The sequence below is a fragment of the Neolamprologus multifasciatus genome, chromosome 14 (assembly GCF_963576455.1).
Source record: "Neolamprologus multifasciatus chromosome 14, fNeoMul1.2, whole genome shotgun sequence".
NCBI lineage: Eukaryota > Metazoa > Chordata > Actinopteri > Cichliformes > Cichlidae > Neolamprologus > Neolamprologus multifasciatus.
The window spans coordinates 39,585,025-39,597,166 of record NC_140452.1 but is presented as its reverse complement, the minus strand read 5'-3'; the positions used below and the strand labels follow the sequence as shown (position 1 = coordinate 39,597,166).

Genomic DNA, 12,142 nt, shown 5'->3' with positions numbered 1-12,142 from the left:
TGTTTGTGTCACTGTGTATCAGAACCCAGTGAAACAAGCTCCAGAGATGCAGAGCAGCACAGCAGAGCTCATCACTGGCCTTGTGCAGCTGGTGCCGCTAACCAACAGTACCCAGCTCTCACAAGAAGCCATGGAGGTCAGAGTCCAATGCTCAATGCTCGGTGCACTTCCTACAGATATTTAAAATGAAAAGCAGGAATAAAAGGGAAAAAACTCCTTTCATCTATTGAAATGCTTTCAGTTTTACACATGTGAATGTTCACATGACCAATAACATCCAGCTATTAGCCAGTCGGTAGGCTGAGCAGGACTTTGCTATCCCTAATACCATTCGGCTCTCTGTTGTCTTGCTGTTAGACAGACTCCAACTTCATAGTTGTTGACTGTAGTTGGCCGCGGTGCTCTTGTTCTGCTGTGGGGATTTGCTGAGCTGCAGAACAAGGACTCCAACTACAACTCCATTCAAAGATTGTAGAGGTGGAATCCATCTGTGGGAGCAAGAATTCACTAGAGACAACTGATTATTGCTGTTGTCTCCTATTTCAATTTAAGAAAGTATTTTATATGTTCTGTGGAAAACACAAACATATAAAACAGGAAAAAACAATGAAAGAGCTAGTTGAACTTATATGATCACACAGCTCAACCTATTTATTCAGCTTAAGGCTAAAGAACAATTTCAAAAATAATCTCTTCTGAAAGTTCTGAAACAAAGTGATGATATCAGTCTCACGGTCTCTGGAATTGTGGTAAATATCTTATGCAAGTTATTATAATAGAGATAGGAACTGATCTTTTTATTTTTTTATTGTTAATCTTTACCTCTTCCTGGTTCTTTCTCTTAAGTCTAAAATCTCCTTCCTCTTGCTCTTTTGATTTCCAGGCTTTGTTAGTTCTGCACCAACCAGAGAACATAGAGCTGTGGAATCCTGATGCCCCCATAGAGACATTTTGGGACATTAGGTACAACAGTCTTATCTTTCATGAAGAAGCTAGAGATCTTAAATTTGCTCATTCCCATCAAGACTCAGCAATGTCCCAAAGGGTTGTGACTCATTTTCTTGCCTTTTAGTGAATTTGTTTTTATTTCATAACACAAACTACATCAAATTACATCCATCCGCTGAATATGTTTTAGAAGATTTTTTGACATTGAAGCCAGGAACTTCTTGGACATTATTATGTCTAGTCTATGCTGGGGCATAGAGTATAAAACAAAGTAGAGTCCCAATAAAAAGTTTGAGACCACTTGAAAAATTGCAAAAAAAAAAAAATCATATTTTTCATGGTTGAATCATAAAAAGGTTCCAAGTCAAACATGCAACAAGAGGAAATGGGAGTGAGACAAAACATCTTTTTGAGCGTGCAAAACTTAAACTGAAACAGCTGATCAAAGGTTTTGCAAAAATGTGGATTCATTGTCATCTTCTGTCCAGTAGTCACACCGTCATGAGGTTCTGATGGCAAAGGCAAAAAAGCTTTCCCGTTTTGAACGTGGTCGGGTTGTTGAACTGCATAAGCAGGGTCTCTCGCAACACACCATCGCTGCTGAGGTGGGATGCTGCAAAACAGTAATTTGGGATTTCTTAAATGAATCCTGATGGTTATGGAACAAAAAAGTCAAGTGGAAGACCCCCAAACATTTCACCAGCACTGAGCGAGAGGGTCTGTCAAGACACTGGACGATCCTCGACCCAAATTAAGGCTGTTACTGGTGCTGAAGGCAGCCCCATAATCATCAGATGGCATCTGAGACTGAAGGGCTTCAAAAACAAAAAACGTCTCCTTAAACGCCACAGAACTGACCTTTTGGACTTTGCAAGAGAGCACCAAACATGGGACATTGAAAGGTGGAGGAACGTTTTATTCTTTTACTTCGATGGTCCTGATTGTTTCCAATGTTACTGGCATGACAAGCAGATTCCACCTGAGCTGTTTTCTACCCACCACAGTGGAGGGGGCAGCATAAGGAGGTACAGGGTCGTCAAACGGCCGCTGGCTATGTCCAGATGTTGCAGAGAACATCCCTCATGACTGAGGGCCCAGGTCTGCGTGGTAACAACTGGGTTTTTCAACAGGACAACGCTACAGTACACAATGCCCACAGGACAAGGGACTTCTTCCAGGAGAATACCATCACTCTTTTGGACCATCTTGCTTGTTCCCCCAATCTACAATGCAACTGAGAACCTTTAGGGATAGCTGGCAAGGGAAGTTTACAAAAATGGACAACAGTTCCAGACAGTAGATTCCCTTCGTGCACCCGTCTTCACCACTTGGAGAAATGTTCCCACCTACCTCATGTAAATGTTTGCATCAAGGATTCCTGCAACAAAATTTGAAGTGATCAACAATAACGGTGGAGCTATTCATTACCGAGTTCATGTTTGGAATTTTGATTTCTGTTTTGGGGGGTCTACAGGGTTTTTTAGAGGTGTGGTCCTAAACTTTTCATCTGCTTGTAAAACAGCCTGTTTCAGTTGAAGTCTTGTTTGCAATAAATTGCATGCTCCAAAAAATGCTTTGTCTCACTCCCATTTCTTCTTGTTGGATTTTGAATCTCTACTTGGAACCTTGTTCAGATCCAACCATGCAACAAATGATTTTTTTGCTATTTTTCAAGTGGTCTAAAACTTTTGATTGGGACTCTATAGCCCCTTTTAATCTTTTTAGAACTGGTGAATTAAGTCAGGACACGAGATATGATGATGATCTGTCACAGTATGACCCTAAATGCATTGAGTTGCTTTCATGTGATTGGATGATTAGATATTTGTGCTAATAAGCAGTTCAACAGGTGTAACTAATAAATTGAGTGTACACAAGTAGGTTGGACTCAGTAAGTATGTTTGTTGGAACTTTTCCTCAAAAATGACCATTTAGTACTTATTTATATATGAAGTCGACAGTTTCAGATACTGTTAATGGAATTAATGGAAAATAATGGAAAGATGTGCATTTCTGAAAGGTGCTTTTATGTTGTTATAGTGTAAAAAAGCAGCACATACTCAGTTGATGTTATAAACATTGAAATTTACAGGACCGCTTGTTTATGTTCTTCTTTTCAGTTCACAGGTGCTCTTCCTAATTTGCCGCAAACTCATCGGTCAGCTAATTGTTAATGGGACAGAGGTTCTGAAATGGCTGAGGGAGATTCTCATCTGCAGGAACAAGTTTTTGCTCAAAAACAAGGTGCAGCCCCATTTATTTACGCACATTACTCTGGTATATGCCCCAGTGATCAGTCTAGTCCTTGCGAGATGTGTTTCATTGGCTTAGAACCAAGAAGGGTGATGATGTGATGTCCCACAAGGTGGGTATAACCAGGATGTTACTTGCTATTTTCAGGAGTGTGCCACCATGGGTGGTGGCATCCCCATCTGTCGGCAGGCACAGACAAAGCTAGAGGTGTCCCTCTACATGTTCTTGTGGAGCCCAGACACCGAAGCTGTTCTGGTGGCCATGTCTTGTTTTCGCCACCTGTGTGAGGAAGCTGATATCCGCAGTGCTGCTGACGAGGTGCCCGTTCAGACCATCCTGCCCAACTATGTGACTTTCAGTGAACTGGCATCTGTCAGCAACATGATGGGAACGGGTGAGTATGTTGCCTGTACCTTAGCTAGAAGTAATCCCCCAATTTGGCTTAATGCCATCTAATGAATCTTTTCACATGAATAAATTGTAAATGATTTTGCTTTGATGCACAAAACAAACAAAAAAATAACGGAAAACACGTTTGGATGCATGCTCAATCATCCAGGTAAGGAAATCCCAAAAAGTTGATTCTGTTCATCTGGACGTAGCGTTTTCATTGGGAGAAACGCTTTGTCACTCATTCAAGTGACTTCTTCAGTTTCAGTTGACTGCAGGCTTTCCCAGCCTTATAAACGGTACATTTGCATAATGACCAAAACTCTCGCCACTGATGTATTTGTTATGTGTCATAAACACCAGCAAAATACAAAGTGTGTCCTCAGCAGCCAGTGTGTCTCAGACAATTCACTCAAGCCGAGAAAAGCATTCAAATAGGATTCACATAAATATTAAACCAAAAGTTTTTTAAAATATTTAGAATCATCATTTGATTTTGAGTTCAGTTCTTATGTAATTTGGCACACCTTTTTAGACCTACCACTTCATCTATCCTCCCCTTGTTCAGTTTCTTTACATTTTTGTAAGAACAATCTGCACACCATTCTAATTTTTAATCTCTGCGAGAATCACCTTTGTGATGTGAAAATTCAATTTTTGTAGCTAGCAAACTGTGTTATCTTTGCTATTTTTAATGAAGAACAAATTTTATGACAGGCTGCAAGTAGTAAAGTGCCTAAAGATAATGGAAAAATGTTTTTTGCTAAGTTGTCTGCTGAGTTATGTGGCTTTTTTTCATCCTTGGTTGTTCTATGGGTCAGTGTTATATGGCTTAACAAACAAAAAGAAAACAAACAACAAAAGAAAAACATTCCAGTGAAAACACTCAGATATAAGTGGACTGAAATCAGCAAAAAAGCAGTCAGTGTCTAAAGAAAGTCATTGAAAGACCTTACGAAATCCTGGAGAACTATTGCTGAGGACCACTCAAAAGAACCCTCTTATTTCTTGGAAGTAAAATATCAAGAAATGAGATTGATGCAAGACTCTTGCACAGTACTGTATCGCAATATGACATCATTTATCAAAAACTAAGCCAAAATGCAAAAGCAGGGTCTAAACAATAGGCACACACTGTGATTGAGTAGTTTTTTAGATCCTGCTTTACTCGGAATATCTAGATGTGATTGTTTTCTGTTTATATCGTCTGTAGATCCCAAAATAGAAGTCTTTAAATGAAGGCTTTGTTCTTAATTCCACAGGCCGCTCCACCTTGCAGAAGAGGGTGATGGCTTTGTTGAGGAGGATAGAGCATCCTACGCCAGGAAATATTGAAGTAACATTCAGTTTACATTCATTTTCAGGGCTACTGATGTGCTTTTTGTTATTTTTGTAATCACCCTTCCCTGGTGACTTCTTGGTTGATTTATACAATATCTTCAGAGCTCAAATTTACAATTTGTTAATGTTGTAGGCTTGGGAGGACACATACGCTAAATGGGACCAGGCCACCAAACAGATTCTCAACTTTCCCAAAAACAAGGCAGATGATGGACAGGTAAGGTATAGGGAAATGTGAAGTTACCGTCTCTATGTGTCACATCTTTGCTGGGAGTACCAGACCTAGTTTTACCTGAAAGCACAAAATACTAAGATAAAATATAAGAGCACTGCTAGTGAGGCAGTAGCAGAGGACACCAGTTTTTAGCAGGTATGGATTATTTACCAGCTCTGAATTCTACCTGATTGCGAATATTGTATTATATTCAGTAATCTTTACAAGCTTATTTATTTTGGAAACTGAATTATAATCCTAAACATTACAAACAGTCTCAAAGAATTCTGATTAATTAAACTAAGATTTGGTGACGTGTTTGTTGCTGTTGATGTGAATTTTTGTTTTGAGACATTACTGAATGCAGACTTGTAACAAATAGCTTACCTGGTGTTGTGCCACTGGGCCTCAGTGTCTTTGTATCCCCCTGCAGCAGGAGTGGATCAACATGACAGGATTTCTGTGTGCTCTGGGCGGTGTGTGCCTCCAGCAGCGCAGCACCCCTGGCCCACCCACATACAGTCCACCTATGGGTTCCATGACTGAGCGTAAACACTCCATGATCTCTATGGGCCCTTGTGAGGTGTCCAACCTCATGACCTCCTCTTGCTCTTCGGCCTCGAGTGAGACACCTGTGAGCCGCTTCCTGGACCGGCTGCTGGCTCTGCTGGTTTGTGGCCACGACAGGGTGGGCCTCCATGTTCGCACCAATGTTAAGGATCTCCTTGGATTGGAGCTCAGTCCAGCTCTGTATCCCATGCTGTTCAACAAGCTCAAGAACAGCATTGGCAAGTTCTTTGACACTCAGGGACCGGTGAGTTCGTATTAAAGAGAAATAAATGTTAAAAATTAGCCATTTTCTTAGGAAGTAAAAATGTGTCAAATAGTGGAGAAAAATTTTAAATGTGGTTGTGTAATAGGCCCTTGTTTTAATAGCAGTCTTTTTTTTTTATTGAGCTTTAGAAAGCCTCCTGTATAACCTCATCTAATTTTCAAAAATCTTTATGCCATCCAGTGACACGAGTGACGTAGCATAATTTGTTATTCAGGACCTTCTTTTTCAATTTTAGGATAGAAACAGTAAAAGCCTATGAAATTACCTCAGTACACATAAACTGTATTATTGGAAAATTGTGGATAAAGTTTTAAAAGTAAAAATAACTACAGATACAGCCACTTAAAACTGCCGCCTCATCAGTGACAGCACCACGATGGGTGCTAATGGCTAATGGGTGGCTAATGTTGAGCCTTGCTATTAAATATGTATATTAATATGTTTGCAGCCAAAAAATTACAGGTTGTGCACGAACAGGTGAGACAGAAAGTGATGCTTGCATTCTGTGATTATTGCTGACTTGTGTTTCTGAACATTAAAAGCGTAAAATTATTATTGTAGGGTCTTCTATGTTTTGTTATATAAACTACAAAATCGAAACTTAAACAAATTCCGATTGTGCAACAATATGTACGTGTGTGTTTCAGCCAGAAATATGTGGATGATTAATAAGGTCAGTAAAACACTGCTGTAGGAGTGAACCACAAAGCTCTGGCACTGTGCGTAAAACCATTGGTAATTCTCCCCATTTACACTTTCCAAATAAATTACGTCATAGCGGTAACGATCACAGTCCTGCCTGCTTACTCAAGGTGTCTGCCACTAATCTTAGTAAATCGCCTTTGTGATTTGCAATATAATACTCTGGTTCAAACATTTTGCGCTGTGAAAGGGACGCTCCAAGTCCAACAACTGATACATGTCCTGCAAAGTATCCAACCTGTAGTATTTATGCAGGTCTGGATCTTTGAGAAAGCTTGTGTGCAAGAATACTATTATTATTTAGTTATAGGTGGAAAGTCTGCATGTGCTAACAGGTCGGAAAGAATCGCGTTATTAGTGTTCAACCTGGTCTTAATGAGCGACTATACAAATGTAAGAATTTGAAGAAATTTAAAGAATAAATCAAAAATATTTCGTTGCAGCCTTACACGGAAAAGTGAAGAATGTACTCATATTTCAAACAGAGGCCTGAAGAAGTATCAGCCCAGCAAACGATAGGCTGGGATCTTTGAGGAAGCTTGTGTGCAAGAATATTATTTTTTGTATTCAATTTTCCTTTAAATTGTAACTATTTTATTGGATTAGCTTGAATTGGATGAATGAAAAACTGTTAACTGAAAATAGTTTGGGGGATTTGTAGTATGAAATGTCTGAATGGTGAAAATGACTATGAAGTTTTATCAGTTTCTTTTAGATTTTAATCGGTGAAGAGGTTTACAGCAAAAGCTATCAAAAGAATGTAAAATTCCATTAAATTCAGTTTTATAGCATGAAATCAAAACACTTGCCTTAATGCGCTTTATATTATAACATGAAGGCCCTACAATAATACTGAGAAAATCATCTATGACTAACTATCCAAAGGTGTGGGGTTTTTTTCTTTTTTCTTTTTTCTTTCTCCTAACAAAGCGACATCCCTTGGTGCCACTATGCAATTGAGTGAAAGGAACGTGTTTTTAGCACCCCAAGGACGAAAGGGAGACTCTCAGCGACTGACTTTCAGCTGACAGTTGACTGTCGTCTCATCTCTGGCTGAAAGCAGCAGTTTTGAGTGGCTGTATCTGTAATTTGCAGAAAAATGTTCTTTATCAGTCTTAGATGGATTAATATTACTTTTTAATTATATATATTCATAATATTTAAAAGAATCATCATTACCTTGCTTGAGGAGAGTTTAACATGGTTAACTGTCAATAACACTGGAGTTTTGGTTAAATGGCTGGTTTTGGCTGGTTAAATGTCGTAAATTTAGACAAATTCATAGATGTAACTAACAGTGCTTCTGAGCCTGCACCTGGTCAGCCTGCTTGTTTTATTAGACAGGACATAGTCAGACCTGCCTTCTCCATCATCATCTCAGCTTTCCCTTGTGAAGTAATAGATGAGTTATTAACTCTAAAACTCCATCTTCATGTTGGCCAAGGTGGTTAACCAAAGGAAACTCATCTGTTATGATGAGAAGTCACTGAAGATCATTTACTTGCTAATGCTAGCTGTGTTTCCATAGAACTATGAAAGCAAGGTAGAGGTGCGCTTGCTGCAAATGACAACTGATGCAACGTCAGCATAGGACTAGGTTCCTCACCCCTCCTGACATGAGAGTGGTGACTGTAGCTCAGGAGGTAGAGTAAGCCCTCTCCTAATCAGAAGGTTGGTGGTTTGATATTTGGCTGCTCTAGTCTCCAGTGTGCATGCTTAAGTATCCTTGGGCATGATATTAAACCATGGAAAACCAAGTTTCTCTCTGATGCATTCATCAGATTATGAATAAATGTAAATGTCAGATAGAAAGCACTTAGGTGTAGAAGAAAGCGCTTGTACAAATGGATGCTGGAGGCATGTTGTATAAAGCACTTTGAGTGCTCAAGTAGAGTAGAAAAGCGCTACATAAGAACCAGTCCATTTACCACCTGAGCTTTGGTTGGTACTGGCCTACTTTGGTACTTTGGTAGCTTTTGTTAGGTCCTGCAGAATGCACCCCCTGTTTTTAGACACTTATTTACACGAATCAGAGAATTTCATAAAATCCCCAAATTTTCTTCTGGCAAGGACTCAAAAACAAATCTGTGGCTGGATTAAATTGTCAGATTTTTCTTAAACAATTCTTTGTTTTGGTTCATCACTCTGCAGCTTTGATAAAATTCAGTTCTTTATCAAAAGTCACCAAGTGTGTTTGTTGTTTTGTTGTTTTGTTTTTTTAACACTGTGTACAGTAACAATGTTACTGACATTTACTTTATGGCTTTCGGTTTTTTCAGGTTCCCATCAACGACACTAACACACAGTTTGTGGAGCAGACCATAGCCATCATGAAGAACCTGTTAGATAACCACTCAGAGGGCAGCTCTGAACACCTGGGACAAGCCAGCATTGAGACCATGATGCTCAACCTAGTAAGGTAATCACAGCAAAATATGAAATGAAAACATTGTACAGTGATGGAAATTACAAAGCATAAAACACCACAACAAACTAAATCTAAATTGATGTTCTTTTTGGCATTAAAAATGTGAAAACAAATGTCATAACATCTGAACATAGTTGTTCCTTTTAGCAGAATAACTTCTAGTAGAGTTGCTTCATCATTTGGCAGAATGGTCCAGCCTTCTCTCATGGATCTTTCCATCTCAAAGTGGCATGTAGAACATTTTCTGCTTAACCATCTCCACTTTGCATTAAAAGAGTATGGTCAAAAGTTTGAACATATTTAATAGAGGTGGGAATCACCAGACACCCCACGATACGATATGATCACAATACTTAACTCGCGATGTGATACATTATGATTTATCACATTTTTTCTACTGCAGATTCTGCCCATAAAGGTAAACTTTATCAATATTCATTTTATCTAATAACAAAGTCCTCAGGCTTCTTCAGTCTCCAGTAACTGAACAAGTCACTTGCATGAGTGATGAAAACGCTATGTCCAGATGAACAGAATCAACTTTTGGAGACTGTGTATGTTTATTTAAATTATAAATTCTTTAACATTTTGTGTACCTGTCCAGGACCTGCAGATGAGAATTAAATACTAGCTAAATCTAGGATAAGGCACCTTTTTACCTCATAGCCTAAATGGGTGAATGTGGTTTACAGGTACAGCCACTCATGATTGCTGCTAACAGCCAAATGTCAACCGGTTGTCAGCTGATCGGAGTACCGCCCTCCTTCTCCTGGGACATATCTACTTTCCACTATAAACACACCCCTTTGACTTGAATTATTACCTGTAAAAGATTTTAATGAGAAATCTTGTAGTCACCAAAACTATTCCCATATTGGGGGGTTGCTGCTTGCCTGTAGAAGGAAGGCTTTTATTTCACGATCATTAACCCTTTAAAACCGGTCAGAGCAGCACGCTCCGTTTTGCGTAACTATTTTTAAATCCCGGTAGCACTGCAACCACGTGAGCTAGCGCAATAATTTTTTTTGCATATGAAACCGGAGGAGTTGTACTTACATCTTATGCCATCAGCTTGTCCTCGGTCACAGTTTCCTTCCACATATAGCTTTGCAAAAGCTGCATAAAAAGCACTTGCAGCAACAAAAACATAATATTCCAGAAATACGCTTTGCTGATCCGATCAGCTGTTCATAACACTTCCTATGTCCATCAGCACGAACTATCGCATGTCCGCCATGACCTGGCCGAAACCGGAAGTGACGTCATTTTGCGGAAATGTAGTTTTTTACCATCAAGGCCTTATGAGCCTATACTGGTGTTTTTAAAAGTTATGTTTGACTTTATGACTTTCTGTGTTGTTTCTGGGATGCTTAGGACTCATATTGCACTGCTGGAAATAGTTTATTTTGATGCATATGCTGCTTTTTTGCAAATTTGCATTATAATATTTATTTTCGTTTTTCCTGCATTATATAAAAACTGGTGTATTTCAAAAATAAAACTATGAAGACACTCAAAATAAATTTCCTGTGGTGGGAAACTATTTTGTGCAACTTTTTTGTATTTACAGTTTTGAGGGATAAGCCTCTTAAATTTCTCTAACTAGAAATATATGTTAAAAAACAAAAACGATTTTAATTTTTTTGTAGTTTATTGCACTTTTTTGCAATTTATGTAGTTACTATGCACTTAATGCATGCATATTATTAAAATTTAGGCTTTAATGGTTGTATTGATGTAAAGCAACTTGAAATGCTCCCAAAATGGCTCCACAACATGTAAAAATATAATATAAGCTCTGGCGGACTTGGGTCTATGGTAGGTCTTAAAGGGTTAATAAGTGATGATTGTTTCAATGAAATACAGATAAAGCACGGCAGCTGAACAACAAGCATTAAAATGTAAAAAGCTTAACTCCCTTATTTTAATGTCATAAAATTCAGGAAAATTCGAAGAAGAAGATTGTTTGTATAACAGTGTTCTGTCAGTACTTTCTGTCAGTGATTTCTGCAGGACTACTATGTGCGTCTGTTAAAATCAAGGTTGGACATAGAGAGGATATTTGGGCTGGGGTTTGGAATTCATTGGCCTTTGGGAGGGGTCAGAGAGCTGTTTGAATAATCGCCTAATGTGTAGTAGTGATTTATCAGAGATGTACAGAGCAGAATGGTTTAAAACAAAAAATACAGTTACACCAGCCAATTTACTGCATTTTAAAATTATGCAATCCATACATTATTAGTAAAACTACTATTTTGTGCCCCTCTCCTACAGAATCATTTTACTGACCCTATTAATCACCCCAATTGTTTAGAACAAAGTGCCACAAATTTCTGGCAGAAAAACACAGGCACATACGCACATTTTGAGTGCTCTATGGCGGCTTGTTTAAATTGCATTAATTGCTGGGTATTGCACAATCCAGCAAGTGCTTAATTCACATTTCAGTTTTGATTTTGACCATAGAGAGCAAGCATCACTGTCTGTCTTCTGTCTTGCGTGTTTGGTATGCACAACCTCTATTTTATTTGGTGCAAGCAAACATTTATGTTGGTGTTTTATAGAAAGGCTTAAAGTGATGGTTCTGTTATAAGTATTTAAAAGGTAAATGAATGCACACTCCTCCCCCTGCTGGATATGCAAGACATTACAACTGGTTTTCCTAAATGCCACTTATGGCATAGGTGTCAAACTCTGGCCCGTGGGCCAAATTTGGCCCGCAGCCTAATTACATTTGGCCCGCGAAGCCATACCAAATTACTATTAGAGCTGGCCTACTGGTATTATACAGCTAATATATATATTGTTTAGTATTAAGCTTTGCTTGTTCCATATTCAGTTTTTCAGCAAAATGTGTTTGAGTCCATAAGAAAAGATTCGTTCTTATATCTGGAGGAATAAATATATTTCAATAAATATTAATGTTAGCCCGCGACTTTGTTCCAGTTTTGAATTTTGGCCCACTGTGTATTTGAGTTTGACACCCCTGACTTATGGTGTTCCTACTCATGGTTGCATTGTCCATGTCACA

The 12,142-nt window shown here is 38.7% G+C and overlaps 1 protein-coding gene across 4 annotated transcripts in view; it reads left to right on the top strand.

The window, feature by feature from the left end:
• The window catches only part of nf1a (neurofibromin 1a), a 116,904-nt gene that overhangs the window by 32,006 nt on the left and 72,756 nt on the right, over positions 1-12,142 (top strand). For 2 of the 4 annotated variants that reach the window (XM_085130732.1, XM_085130729.1), the window contains exons 14-21: positions 23-136; positions 884-963; positions 3,069-3,192; positions 3,349-3,595; positions 4,854-4,927; positions 5,066-5,149; positions 5,559-5,960; positions 8,963-9,102. In XM_085130732.1, coding sequence (XP_084986858.1) covers positions 23-136; positions 884-963; positions 3,069-3,192; positions 3,349-3,595; positions 4,854-4,927; positions 5,066-5,149; positions 5,559-5,960; positions 8,963-9,102 — 1,265 coding nt within the window. The remainder of the gene's footprint in view (positions 1-22; positions 137-883; positions 964-3,068; positions 3,193-3,348; positions 3,596-4,853; positions 4,928-5,065; positions 5,150-5,558; positions 5,961-8,962; positions 9,103-12,142) is intronic. The other 2 variants (XM_085130731.1, XM_085130730.1) reach the window with 2 other exon arrangements.